The 13,543-nt window shown below is 40.4% G+C and overlaps 2 protein-coding genes across 8 annotated transcripts in view; one reads left to right on the forward strand and one right to left on the reverse strand.

Annotated features, from left to right (window-relative positions):
• Positions 1 to 13,449, forward strand: part of WIPF1 (WAS/WASL interacting protein family member 1) — a 113,133-nt gene extending 99,684 nt beyond the window's left edge. For all 5 annotated transcript variants that reach the window (XM_029225412.1, XM_029225413.1, XM_029225411.1 and 2 more), the window contains 4 exons: positions 1,451 to 2,242; positions 5,956 to 6,168; positions 6,908 to 7,021; positions 10,412 to 13,449. In XM_029225412.1, coding sequence (XP_029081245.1) covers positions 1,451 to 2,242; positions 5,956 to 6,168; positions 6,908 to 7,021; positions 10,412 to 10,467 — 1,175 coding nt within the window. In that variant the 3' untranslated portion in view covers positions 10,468 to 13,449. The remainder of the gene's footprint in view (positions 1 to 1,450; positions 2,243 to 5,955; positions 6,169 to 6,907; positions 7,022 to 10,411) is intronic.
• Positions 1 to 13,543, reverse strand: part of LOC114896889 — a 106,199-nt gene that overhangs the window by 28,362 nt on the left and 64,294 nt on the right. For 2 of the 3 annotated variants that reach the window (XR_003793964.1, XM_029225415.1), the window contains exons 3-5: positions 5,394 to 5,438; positions 4,693 to 4,840; positions 1,172 to 1,248 (exon numbers count right to left, since the gene is read on the reverse strand). Coding sequence is in view for 1 of the 3 variants with exons in the window: in XM_029225415.1 (XP_029081248.1) it covers positions 1,172 to 1,248; positions 4,693 to 4,840; positions 5,394 to 5,438 (270 nt within the window). In the remaining 2 variants the exon portion in view is untranslated. Of the gene's footprint in view, positions 1 to 1,171; positions 1,249 to 4,692; positions 5,959 to 13,543 lie in introns of those variants that run through there. The other variant, XR_003793962.1, reaches the window with a different exon arrangement.

Below are 13,543 nucleotides of genomic sequence, written 5' to 3' on the forward strand. Positions count from 1 at the left end.
GTCTAGTGCTAAAGTCAAAATAAAAAATTCTTTCTAGAGTTCACATTATTCATAAATCCAGCCAAATGTCTCTCATTGTGCCGTGGATAAAATCTGAACACCTTCTGGCCTACAAGGCTCTTTATGACCCGGCCCCTGCTAGCCACTCAGGCTACATTTCGTAGGGTTCTCCTCCATGCTCACTGTGCCCCACACACATAAAAGCCTTGGTTTTTTAACTTGAAGCTCATTTCCACCTCAGGGTCTTTGCACCTGCTGGCCCTGACTGAAGCACTTCTCTTCCTCCTCTCCATGGTGGGCCTTAGCTCAAATGTCAGATCCTCAGAAGGGCCACCCCCATCTATCCTGGCCTCTCTGGGCATTCTTCATCTCATCAGCCTATTTTAGTTTCTTTTTAGTCCTTATAAAACTATCTGAAAATATTTATGTTTACTGGTTTTTTATCTCCCCCAGAAGAACATAAACTACAAGAGAGCCAGATCTTTTCTGTTTTGTTTACTCCTCTGCCTCTAGCATCTAGAATAATGGCTGGCGTATAGTATAGCAGGTTAATATTTGGTACATTAATTAGCTCATAGTTGAACTGGGTAAAGTTTTTTCAGACTAAGCATTTTTCAAGAATTAGTTTAGGTTCTAAGAGACTCTGGGGTGGTGGTTTGGGTTTTTCCATAGCTTTGGTTCCTCTTTAGCTCTTCCCTTTGTTGAACCAAAGTAGTTGAATATTAATTATGTATTAATAGTAGGGTTGTTCTGTCCTGTCAGTATTAAAGTGGAAGTTGACCTAGTAGGGAAAAACGTTGTATAGTTGCCTACTTGTTTGTAGATTAAGACCATCCACTGGTGTCAACTCTTTTAAACTTTGACAGTTTCTTTTTCCTTTGACAGTTTCTTATTTCAATCATAACTCTTCCACTATATTTTTCCATTCTCTCTTAGAAATTTACCTTTAAAGGTTCTAGGTAAGCCCTCCCATACAGCAACTTACATTGGGATAACTAATTTCTTCACCTAAGAAATCTACATTATTTTTCAAACCTGAGAGGTACAGGGTGGGGGGACAGGGATAGTGATGGGGAGAAAAGAAAATCATTAGCAGAAATCCCATGTACCAATGCCATCCTGTTCTCGACCTCTTGTAATGAATAGGGATGTCTCCAGAACTCTTACCAACCTCATCCTGGTTCTTGTCCATCCATAATGCCAAGAGAGCTCTCCAGAATCCCTTTGAAAGCTGATGGGTCGTGGAATCTGGGAGTAGAAGAGAAACAGAGAGCTGTGATCTGTCCCGCTGCTTCCAGGAAGGACACACAAAGCCTAGTGTATATAAGTAATAGTTACCTGTCGTTTGCAGCATCTAGGAAAGGGCTTCCAGGAGCTGGCAATTTACTCTAGCTCTCTGATTGCCTTTAAGGTTCCTAACTTTCTGATTTTTTTTTTTTCTGTTCTTCAGATTCTGGAGGGAGCCGACCCCCGATTTTGCCACCAGGAGGAAGACCCACATCTGCCAAACCTTTCTCGCCCCCAAGTGGCCCAGGGAGGTTCCCTGTGCCTTCTCCAGGCCACAGAAGCGGACCTCCAGAACCTCAGAGGAACCGAATGCCTCCCCCGAGGCCCGACGTGGGCGCGAAGCCTGATAACATTCCGCCTCCAGTGCCTAATACTCCAAGACCCGTTCAGTCAAGTCTGCACAACCGGGGGTCTACCCTAGTGCCCGGAGCCCCCAGGCAGCCCAGCCCCGGGCCGACTCCTCCCCCTCTCCCCGGAAACCGAGGGGCTGCTTTCGGGGGAGGCTCCACCCGCCAGACCCCATCAGGCTCCTCCTCACCCTTCTCCAACCGGCCTCCCCTACCCCCTACCCCGAGCAGGGCCTTGGATGACAAACCCCCTCCTCCGCCCCCTCCAGTGGGCAGCAGGCCCTCCATCCACAGGGAGGCCGTCCCCCCGCCTCCCCCTCAGAACAGCAAGCCCCCGGTGCCCTCCACCCCGCGGCCTTCCCCCTCCGCGCAGGCCCCGCCCCCGCCCCCCAGCCGGCCAGGCCCTCCCCCAGTGCCCCCAGGGTCCAGTGGCGGGGGCGGCGGCGACGAAATCCCGAGGCTCCCACAGCGGAACCTGTCCCTCTCGTCGTCCTCGTCTTCGTCGTCATCTGCGCCTCCCTTACCTTCACCTGGGCGGTCGGGACCTCTTCCTCCCCCGCCCAGCGAGAGACCCCCTCCTCCAGTGAGGGACCCACCGGGCAGATCAGGTATGGCCAGAGCGCGGTGAGTTGTGCCCCTGTGACCCAGCCAGCCCAGAAGTCACTACCAACTGCACACGAAGAGAGCCCAACAAAAGCTTAAGTGAACTCTCGGGCTGCTTTGACCTTGGAAGTGACACATAACCCATATGATTTTCTCTTGGCCTCACGTAACCTCTGAAGAGAGTGGGACCCATACTTCTGTCCACGTTTCAGAAGTGAGGAGACTAAGTAACCAATGAAGTGAAATGGTCCCAAGCGAGTTAATAAAGAACAGGCCACTCACTCACCTTCCATCTCACCACTCTACCTGACATCTCCTGAAAGGGAATTTCTGCTGTCTTAACTGGGAACTAAATACCCATCTCCTGCAGGAGGGCCCATTATTCCAACAAGAAGGGCAGTTATTTAAGAGTGAATGAACTTCCCCTGTACTTCTCTTCATCGGTCAAGTTTTGACACATACTAGAGTCCATTTTGCTGTCTGTTCACATCTCTGACACATAGATCCCTTGGAGAATCAGATAAAGGTATATAATAAGGCCTTCTCTCCATAAAAATGCTCATAAGCTCAAAATTGCCTGCTGTTTCATGGATTGAAGGACCTGCTGAAGCCCATCTGTGTCCCCACCCAGGGCTGAGAAACCTGGATCTAAGGGGAGAACCTGCACAGTGTGAAATGAAGTGTGAGGAGTTTGTACTCTCTCTCCTACTTTCAATAGGTGCTTGTTTGTTTTCTGTTTGTTATTGATGGATTCAGAAGAACTATCTAGTTTTGGAATTTAACCTTACCATACCTACAGGATGTCTGGAAATGGGCATTTTTTGCTCTGTGAGAAGCTAACTGACCTTTGACCCCCTGACCTCAGGAACCTAATAAACACTTTTTTAAAATAGTCCTCAAACTTGACCACATACTGGAATCACCTGGGAGCTTTAAAAACCACCATGCCTGGGTTCCTACCCCAGGATTTCTGGTTTCATTGGTCTGGGTTACAAACTGGGCATCAGGATATTTGGAAGCTCCCCGGTGACTGTAATGTGTAACAAAGTGAAAATCACTTCTTCAAACCACTTTGCCAGGGAGAGTCAGCTACAAATATAAAAAGTTGGTAGTCTATTCGGTCTAGACATTGTGGCATCTCATTAAGTATGCTTCAATGAACAAATAAGAACAAGTAGATGAATGAAATGCATCATTTTCTTCTTATCCAACAGGTATGGATTTTCCCACAAAATGGCTGAGGAGCTGTTTGCTTGGTTCTACCAAATGATTTAATCAACAGATTAAATATTCCCCCAAATAGGATAGGCAGTGATATATATTTGTTGTTTCTTTCAATTACATTAAGTCATACCTGTTTATTATACAAAATACATAAAAGTATAAAATAAAAATCATCTATAATTCTGCCACCACCATCATCCAGATATAACATTGTTTATATACCCTTTCAGTCTTTTTTAAATGCATATATGTACATGTTTGCAAAATTAGTATCATACTACATATATTGTTTGCTAATTTTCTTTTTATTTAATTTAGCTCATTATTTTCTGATATGATTAACTCTTCTTTTACAACCTGACTTTTAATGGCCGCATAATATTAAATCCCACAAAAGTACCTTGGCTTATTTATTAGTCACGTGGTCATACAGGCCATTTCTAGAGTTTTGCTATTGCAGATAATGCAGGGATACATTCTTGTAGCTAAGTATTTGTGCACATCTCTGTGTATTTCTTTTGGATGAATTCCTAGGAATGGAATTTCTAGGACAATGGATGTGCATAGTAAACTATGGATTTCATAGGTATTGCCAAATTAGCCTCTAGAAAATTCCCACCAATTTACATTTCCACAAGGAACCTATGAGAAGTCATCAAGGGCCATCTATATTTTGAGAGGTGGCTTGGCTTCATTGTTAGGGGAGTGTTTTAGAATTTGACAGAATGGAGTCAAATCCTATTCTTCCACTCATTAGTGTACTGATTTGGGCTCTTTAACCTTCCAACACCTCTGAGGCCTCACCTGCTGTCCTGATGCTCCTCGGGGCTGTTGTAAGAATTAAATGAGACCAGTGTGTATAGTGGTTATCTTATTTTCCCGCACGTAATAGCATTCAAAAAATGATCGTTTTCATTATTATACTGCCAACAGGAAATAGAAATCTGTTTTTTGTTATGCTTGCCTAGGTTTGGAGCAGAGGGCTGGAAGGTTGGAGAGTAAGGAACATGAACAGTTACTTTAAAAGAGAGAGAGATCAAGTTGATCAGGTTACATAGTACCAGGCCCCATAGTATTGGAAGTCTAGTTTGCATTCAGTGACAGTTATGTGGTGGTACTACCACTGCCATTAAGCCCACAGCGTGTGAGCCACTTCTCCCCCCAGTAAATCTACTCATACTAACTAGGACTCCAGCAGTGAGAAGCAGATGGGGCAATAAATAAACCCTACCAGATTAGGCACTGAAGACTCCTTGAGAGACGAACCAGGGCTGGGCATGCCTCCCACCTCCATCAGAGACCTGAGCCAAGACTTCCAGACAGGAATATCTTTGATGGGTGGGTCATTCACTTTAAGGTCCTCTAGTTGGATTCTGAATCTGTAATTAACAAGACATATTTATATTTATAGCACCATAAGACATTGTGTTTACATAAAGATGTCAGCATGTTGCTAGTGGAACACACCACTGAAGGTCAGGAATAATTACTAAGGCCATTTTGATTTGCATGAGAGATGCTCAAGTTCTTTTCTTCTTTTTAAAAATTTACTCATGACCCAAACAGCCTCTGCATTTGGAGGATGGGAAAAGCAAGATATGTTCCTTCGTACTATCAAAAAGAAGAATTTACTTTGAATTACTTACTAAGAACTTAAAATTTTCTGATTATACCACACCACTGCATTTTTAAAACATGGTTTCAAATACTATATAATACTTTTTATTTGCTTTTTGACTAAGTATTTCTGGCAACAGTGCAGTGAGAAAGGTGTTCTTTCATAGACAGGAAATCAAGTTCCACAGGATAACCAGCCTGCACAGGGTCAGGATACTGCACCAGCATTTATAGCCATGCACATTGATTAGCTGATTGTCACTCCCTCTGTTAATCTGACTCCCCAGAGAGGAAGAACCAAGAAGGAACTCTTACTGTTCTCGGGATAACTGATGTTTGGTTTCCTGATCCCGCTTCTGCCTGGAAATAGATCATATGCATCACAGAAACATGCTTGTATAATTAGCAATAATACTATGAATTTAAAGAACTCAGTCCCTCTGGAGACCTAAAATAAGTTCATAACTATCTTATTTTTAAAACAGCATTTACTTAATAAGTAACATGTCACAGTAATTAGTTCAACAGCTATTTAAAAGGAATTTTAAATGTTTTTTAAAGTATACAGTTGTCAATATAAACAAATGATTACCATTGGCAGCTGCATCACCTCCAATCTCAACTCAAAGCCAAACAGCCATTTAGCTATCAATGTGCACTTGTTCCACGTATGTGTGTACATTTGTGCATTTCTGTGCTTATATGCGTCTAATCATTTCTTGGCTAAACCTCCTAGGAACTCTCCACCATTTCTCCACATTCCCTAGTAAAAGGGCATGTATCCAGCAGGCACTCAATAATTGCATGTTGATGACCATGATGATAGTAATGTACAGTGTACGGTATAGCACTAAATGTCATTTTTCTTTTGCTCCAGGCCCTCTCCCACCACCTCCTCCAATGAACAGAAATGGCAGCACATCTCGGGCCCTGCCTGCCACCCCTCAGTTGCCATCCAGGAGTGGAACAGACAGTCCCAGAAGTGGGCCCCGGCCTCCTCTTCCTCCCGACAGGCCTGGCACTGGGGTGCCTCCCCCACCTCCACCATCGACATCAATTAGAAACGGCTTCCAAGACTCTTCGTGTGAAGGTGAGGTGTGGTCCCGGCTCCTTGGAAATGTACAAGCTATAGTAGGGCAGCAGTTGAATGGCAGGTGTGTTTGTATCTGTTTGTATGTTTGCATTAACATTTCTTGTTTGTGTGACCCTCATTGTTATCATACTGCACAGCACTAATCTAAGCACTCTAGGGCCCACCATGATTTCAAATGAAAAATAGTAATCCCCCTTCCTCGACTCCCCAGAAAGGCAGATCATTTTTCTCTGTTCCTTGTTTGAGTCTCATCTTGGTTAACTTTCCAGAGGTTCCAGAATTCTGAAAAGAACCATTTTTGTTGCTAACCTTGTACCTCCCTTTCTGAACAGTTCGTGGTGGTGAGAGGCCCAATGGCCTGCAGATATTGAGCAGCTTATCTCTGCCACTGTTATCAGAGGGTCCTAGTTATTCCTTCCACTGGTGAAGGAATCATTAAGAAAGGCATCCCAAACCTTAGTCCCCAGCTCCTGAGAGGGACTGGCTGGGTCCTAGTCACTCTAGTTAAAGTCACCTGGATCTGTCTTTGGTTTGATATGCAGACCACTATACTTTATCGCTGTGCTAATCAGTGACATTTGTAGCGCTTCCGGCTTTTCTCTAAACTCCTAGACATAAAACCAGAAGCGATCTCTGCCATTCTCTCTGTATTTCATTCTGTGCCTTTCGTTACACAATAAGTCTTCAGAGAAGATGGTCTGTTACACTGAAGATACTGTTTGTTTCTCTCCCTCAGATGAGTGGGAAAGCAGATTCTTCTTCCATCCGATTTCTGATTTGCCACCTCCAGAGCCATATGTACCAACAACCAAAAGTTATCCCAGTAAATTGGCAAGAAATGAAAGCCGGAGTGAGTATTTCTACAAGGGCAATTGGATGCCTTCATACTTGAGTAGCCTGGGTTATACACAACTGAGGGTTGTATAGGAAATCCAGGTCTCTTGCCTGGAGTGGGGCGATTTCAGAGAAATCACTCCTGGATTTGGAACCATATAAATTCTAGTAAACTCCCTTTCTACACTCATTGAGGAAAATGGAGACATCCAGAATGCATATGAGAAATGATTATTTTAATGTGTCATTACAAGCTCAAAATACCTTTAGTTTGCTAGTAGGTTAAATTTTATTCTTTTGCTTGTTTGGACAATCTTTCCCCATTTTGATCTTCCTAAGATGGCACAAATTAGAGCCATCTTCTATTCCTACTAGTTTTGAGACTGGCAGAATGTCTAATTACAACAAAAACTCACTGTAACTGCCTTGATCGTTTAAATATAATCATAACTTTACAGAGCATTACATGAAAATTTTAAGTATACCCATAATCTCTCTACATAACATAACAGATATTTTCATTTTACTAGGTTGTCTTCTAATTTTTATCCATCTAATTCTGATTAATTTATATAGTTTAATAATTATAGAGTATGGGTTTTGCTGATGAGATTTATATAACATTGCTGAGTAAACACTTCGCTATTTTATCACATGGTTTTTATTCTACAGAATTCCATCAAGTCAGCATATAATAATTTAGTTTACCATTATTGGACATTTAGATTGTTTTTTTCCTTATAGATGTAATGCTACCATAAAGAAGTGAATCAGTTTTCCCCTACTGAAAAGAAATACGTGAACAAGAAGAGGAAATAGAAAAACTGATATTTCACAACAATAAATGTATAGAACTAAGGAAGAATTAGCATGAAATATACATATATCACTGATGAGGCCCCATCTTGTAACAGCCTTAGCTTCAGACCAAACTCCCAAGCCAGAAATGAGTGGAGAAAAAGTGTTTGAGCATGTCAAAGAACTGTCACATGATCCTAGCCTTGTCCTCATTGCCCAGCAGAGCTCCTTCATGTACTCTGAGCCTAATGACTCTTTCTTAACACACAGTTCTTAATTTTTGCTTGGTTGGTTCCCAGCCTTAGAGCAGATTAATATCAGCTGAAGTCAAGGTTGGTTAGAAGCAAAATCACTGACTTCGGGGAGAAGAGATAGGTGGCAGTCTTGGGTTAAAGGAGGAGCTAGGAACACAGAGCTCTGCTAGGTATCACAGCACTGGACAATACAGTTGTTTCTGTTGGGTTATTAAGAACAAGACAAATTGTGCTTTGTGCTTCTGTTGAAGAATTCAAAGGATTAGAAAATATTTTAGAAAAATTTCCCTGAAAAAATGCCAGAAGTAAACAGAATATTGCTGCTTGAAAGGACAAGTTTAATTCCTAGAAAAACTTATTTATATGGAATACTGCATTCTAGATGATGCCTAATAAAAGAGGCATAACTGTAATAAAATTATCATACAAGAGTTGGTGGTTGAAATTTTTGGTGAAAAAGTCTTCACGTGGGAACAGCATCCTCGAGTTCTCTTCCCCCACCCCACTCTGTGCTATTTGTATATTTACGTCAATAACAGAGCCATCCTCCCCAGCCCCTCTAGATTTTTAATTTAATAGCTGAACACATTCCTTCCCCCAACTTCCTGTCTTTATGACTGTCCACAGCTTGAGAACTGGAACTAGGCCCTGCTCACTATTGCATCTTCTGAAAGTGGCACAGAGCTTGAAATACAGCAGCATTTAAAAATATTTCTTAGATCGGTAAATTAATTTCCACAGCCCTCCAAAAATGTTTTTGTAGCTTTAAAAAAATATTTCTAGCATTGGGCATGTTTAATATTTTATAATGATAATGGATCATCTCTCTAACACAAATAAAGTACTATGGAGTGGTTTTATCCTGCTCCTGTACCTGCCTCAGCCTCCAGGCCCACTACCTGGTAGGGCACCCAGACAACCCTGAACAGTGCCTCCTAATTGCAGCTTTGCACAAGGCCAGCCCTTGTTTTGCTCAACATTTGTGGTGTGTCAATTGACAGTCAAGTCTCCATGACAGATAGCTGATTTACATCCAGATGAGTCTTTCCTTAAGTCCCTGCCCAAGAAAAGACTTGGTTGGGATAAAAACAGGAAGAGGCAAGGTAATGGACTGCCACTGTTTTCCTGTAACTCCTCCCCTTGCTCAGAGATTTGTTCTAACTCAGGAATCCCTAAGTGGGCTACTTTGGTTGCTGTCAGGGAAGTGGTGGCCTGCTGAGGAATCCATCAATGCCAGTCCACCTGAGTATCAGAACTGTGGCCTTAGCAGACCTACTCGATTGACTCAAGTCCCTGGAAGACCTACTCACAGCATCTGAGCACCTGGTTTCATGCCTAACACCTGTTAGATCCTCAAAACAAAATGTGCATGGGACAAATGAATTTTTTAATTGTGAATGGATTTTAAACCTAGTTATGGCATGCTGACAGCCCATGAATATGCATAGTTTTTAAAAGAACACTATCAATAGAGTGAAGAGAAAACCCATGAAATGGGATAAAATATTTGCAAATCATATATCTGATAAAAGGTTAATATCTGGAATACATAAAGAATTCCTACAATTCAACAACAAAACAACCCAATTTTTAAAATGGTTGAATACTTGCATAGATATTTCTTGAAATAAGATATACAGCTTGCCAATAAGCACATAAAAAGATGCTCAACATCACTAATCATTAGGAAAACACAAATAAAACTACAAATAAAACTACCACTTTACACCTATTAGGATGGCTGCTATCAAAAAAGCATTGTTTAGAAATTAGAAGATACCTAAATGCCCAAAAAGAGGGGAATGATTAGATAAATAAACTACAGTATACTTATATAATAGAATGCAATGTGTCATTAACAATTATATTTGTAAAGAGTAATGACTTTGAAAAATGTCCAAATGGACTATATATGATCCTGTTTTTGGAAGAAAAAGGGAACTGTTTATATATGGAAAATATACATATAATGTTATTGGTTATCTCTGGGTGGTAAAAGCATTGGTGAATTTTTGTTTTGTTTTTCTCATCCATATTTTCTCAATCTATAATATATATATTATATGTAATGTATAATCACACATACTATGTGAAGAGAAAAAAAGTGACTTTTTAAAAACTTTAAGTTCGCACAAGTACTTGGTAGCCAGTGGTAGGTCATCCTTCTCTAGTAAAATTTGTTCAGATCCTTACTTGCTTCTTCCCCTCATCTCTCATGCACATGTGCAAGTTATTTACAGCCTTGATCATGGCAGGGGGCGTGTAGTGGGTTCTTTTGCAACCATTCTTAAGTTTTACAGTGAGAACATAAGCTTTCTAACCAAAATTTATATTTTGTCTATTTTTTCATCAAGGTGGATCCAACCGAAGAGAAAGGGGTGCCCCACCCCTTCCTCCTATCCCGAGGTGATCCTTGCCTGCTCTTCTCCACCCAAGCCCAAGAGCTCCTTCTGCTGTTGCTGTCCAAGTCGCACACCCTCCTTCTCTTGTCTTCCCTTGTCCCCTTCATGATGGCAATAGGGAAGAAGGGAGGTGATGTGGGAATGCATGTGTGCAGGGTGTGTATGCAGTAAAGAAATGCACCTCGCTTTTTATATTGTGTATATTCTTAAAGCTATTGCTTGCTTCAGCTATAGCCTGTTGGCTGCTTTGGGGATCAGTATAGGCTTTTGTGGCAAGTAGGCAGCAATGAATTGTGTCCCAGCTTTCAACCCATGAAATTCAAACATTCACTGCTTTTTTGCTACAGACCACGATATTGAGGTCCCTGAGAGCTGTTTGCTTCCATGCCTTTTTTGCATGTTTGGCCTCCTGTTTCCATGAACCACAGACCACCTAAGCAAGTTGCTTATATGAAATGTTTGCAGTTACAGGCTGTCCAATCTTTGGCAGTCTTGGACAGAGCTGTCCAATAGAAATATAATGTGAGCCACATATACAATTTTACAATTTCTAGTAGCCACATTAAAAAGGAAAATAGGTGAAATTAACTTTAATATATTTTATTTAACCGACATCCAAAATATCATTTCAACCTGCAATCAATATAACAATTTTAATGAGATATTTTATATTCTTTTTTTGGTACTAAGTCTTCAAAATCTGGTATGTATTTTACACTTAGAACACATCTCCATTCAGACTTGTCACATTGCAAATGCTCAACAGCCACACATGGTTGGTGGCTTCCATGTTGGACAGCGCAGGTCCAGAAGATAGAGGCTAGTGCAAAAACCTCTTGTTTAAAAAACAAAAAAGCAAGATGAGCTTTAGCAATTCAAGAGGTAACTAAAAATAAAGTTAGGACCCAACACCTTGTTTGGCAAACAGCTTTCCTTAGATTTTTCTCCCTTATTTTCCCTCTTCCCTGGAAATCTGTATACAGATGTTGCTTCACAGTACCAAGGTCAGAAATTGATATAATAGGGTTTACAGTCACGTGGAATAAAGCCATTGGAGAGAAACTGAAAGCCAGTTGGGGCTCTGGGGCTTAGAAGCAGCTGCCTTGAGCTCATCTGTCGGTTGGCCTCCTGCCTTATGCATGGGAAGTGGCTTCATTCCTCTCCAGCTCAGCGTGCTCCTTAGGGCAGGAGGCTCATAGGCTCCATAGTTGTGGGGAAAGTCAGGGAAAGGTAGCAAATCAGAAATGTGGAAGAAGGGGACAGTTTTGAGTTGATGGACAAAACTCTAAAAATCTAAATCTGGTGATTATGGGGTTGAGAGAAAGAGACTGCTGCAGGAAATTGGAGGGAACTTGTTTTGAATTTTTCTGGGAGAATCATTTGCCTTGGATCTATGCAAATAAAGCTCCCCCAGAGGACCATAGGGATGAGCCAGCCTTGCCCTTTTTGTATGGTTTTGTTTACAAAACTTTACTGGGACTTTTAAATCTAGCTATACACTTGGAAAAAAAGATTTCCATTTAGATGTTTTATATGGTTAATTATGTTTAAAATTTACCATTACTTATTTTTTTAAAGTTCATGGCTATATATGTATATGTATATCTACCTAAATTTTGTATTATGGTTTCAGTGAATTGTTCATGTATTACTGGGAGATGCTAACAAGAAATCAATCCAAAGAAAAATTTGAAAGAAGCATTCCTATTTATAGAATAAATGTTTCATTTATATAGAAGCAAAAGAACTTAGAGTTCTAATAATGGGATGTCTAATAACTTATGAAGTTGCCCATTTGAATCTGTTGTATTTTTATAACTTTCCTTGCCAAAGTCCTGGGCTTATTAAGTACATTAGAGAATTTGGGTTCCCCGCCCACCACCATTAATTTGTCTTTCATACGTTCACTTGGGGGCCTTTACCCAAAGAAAATCAGGAAACATAAAGGTGTAACAAACTTGGCAGAGTATTTTCAAAAAAAGTTTTTAATCTCTAATATTTTGGTAATATAGCAGCATCATCTTATTTTGAATTCTTTGATCAGATATCAATAGTTGGTAAAAATCCCTATGATAAAGCCTAATGACCCACTTCAGAAAAGATGGAGTTGGGCCTTCCTAGCAAATATGGCAGAGAAAAGTCTGACCCAAAGAAAATGGGTCTGAATTTTGTAAAGTGTAGTAAGTATGGCCAATTTCCTTATATATCCCAATTTTGCAGATACCACCCTAAGTTTGAAGCAGGGTCACAGCTCAAAGTTGCTATTCATCCAGGAGAGAGATGTTTTAAAATGTATTTTTTAAGTGAATATTCCATTAATACATGTACACCCTTTCTTTGAAAGTTAGAAACCTAATCACATCCCAAAGTTTGAATGAGGTTCTATGCTAAAATCGTCAACTATGGCAGATCACAAAAATTAATAGTTACTTCCCTGAAACCAGAGCTTACATATGTTTTTTCCCCATAAAATTTCCAGATAAATGTATTCAAGATGCAATACAGTATCTTAATATTCACATATTTTATAATGAAATGTATTACAGTATTAAAATTCAGTGTTCAGTATTTATTTCAATATGCATTTTATTTAGTAAAAACCAAGAAAAATGTTTAATCCAGTGGTGCCTTACTTGGTGATTTGCAAGAAATTGACTTTTTATGTCTAAGTAGCAGATTATTTGCATATTTGTAAGAACTGTTAGGCCTTTATAGTTTAACTTGTAATACCAATTTTATTATTTTAGTAGCAGAAATGTGATGACTGTTAAAGTGCCCAAAATTTTCTGGCATGAAATTAATTTTTCCCTATTTATAGTCAGGGGCTGTAAAGAAAGAAAATGTTTTTCATACCACTGTATTATGTAAACATGCACATTTTGGTACCTATGTCATCAGGGTAGTTTATATGGTGGGGGTAGGACCTACCCTAGACATCTGTGTCTTTGTAAGTTAGCCAGACAATAAATAAATGCAGAATGATAAGACTGTCATCTGGTGGGTTTTAAGTACTCTCTATACAAATATAAATAAATGAAAAAGCAAGTGTCTGTTTTCTGCTTTATACTCTGGTAAAGAAAGACA

This window comes from Monodon monoceros, unplaced genomic scaffold (genome assembly GCF_005190385.1).
Source record: "Monodon monoceros isolate NGI ecotype Baffin Bay Population unplaced genomic scaffold, NGI_Narwhal_1 Super_Scaffold_16, whole genome shotgun sequence".
NCBI lineage: Eukaryota > Metazoa > Chordata > Mammalia > Artiodactyla > Monodontidae > Monodon > Monodon monoceros.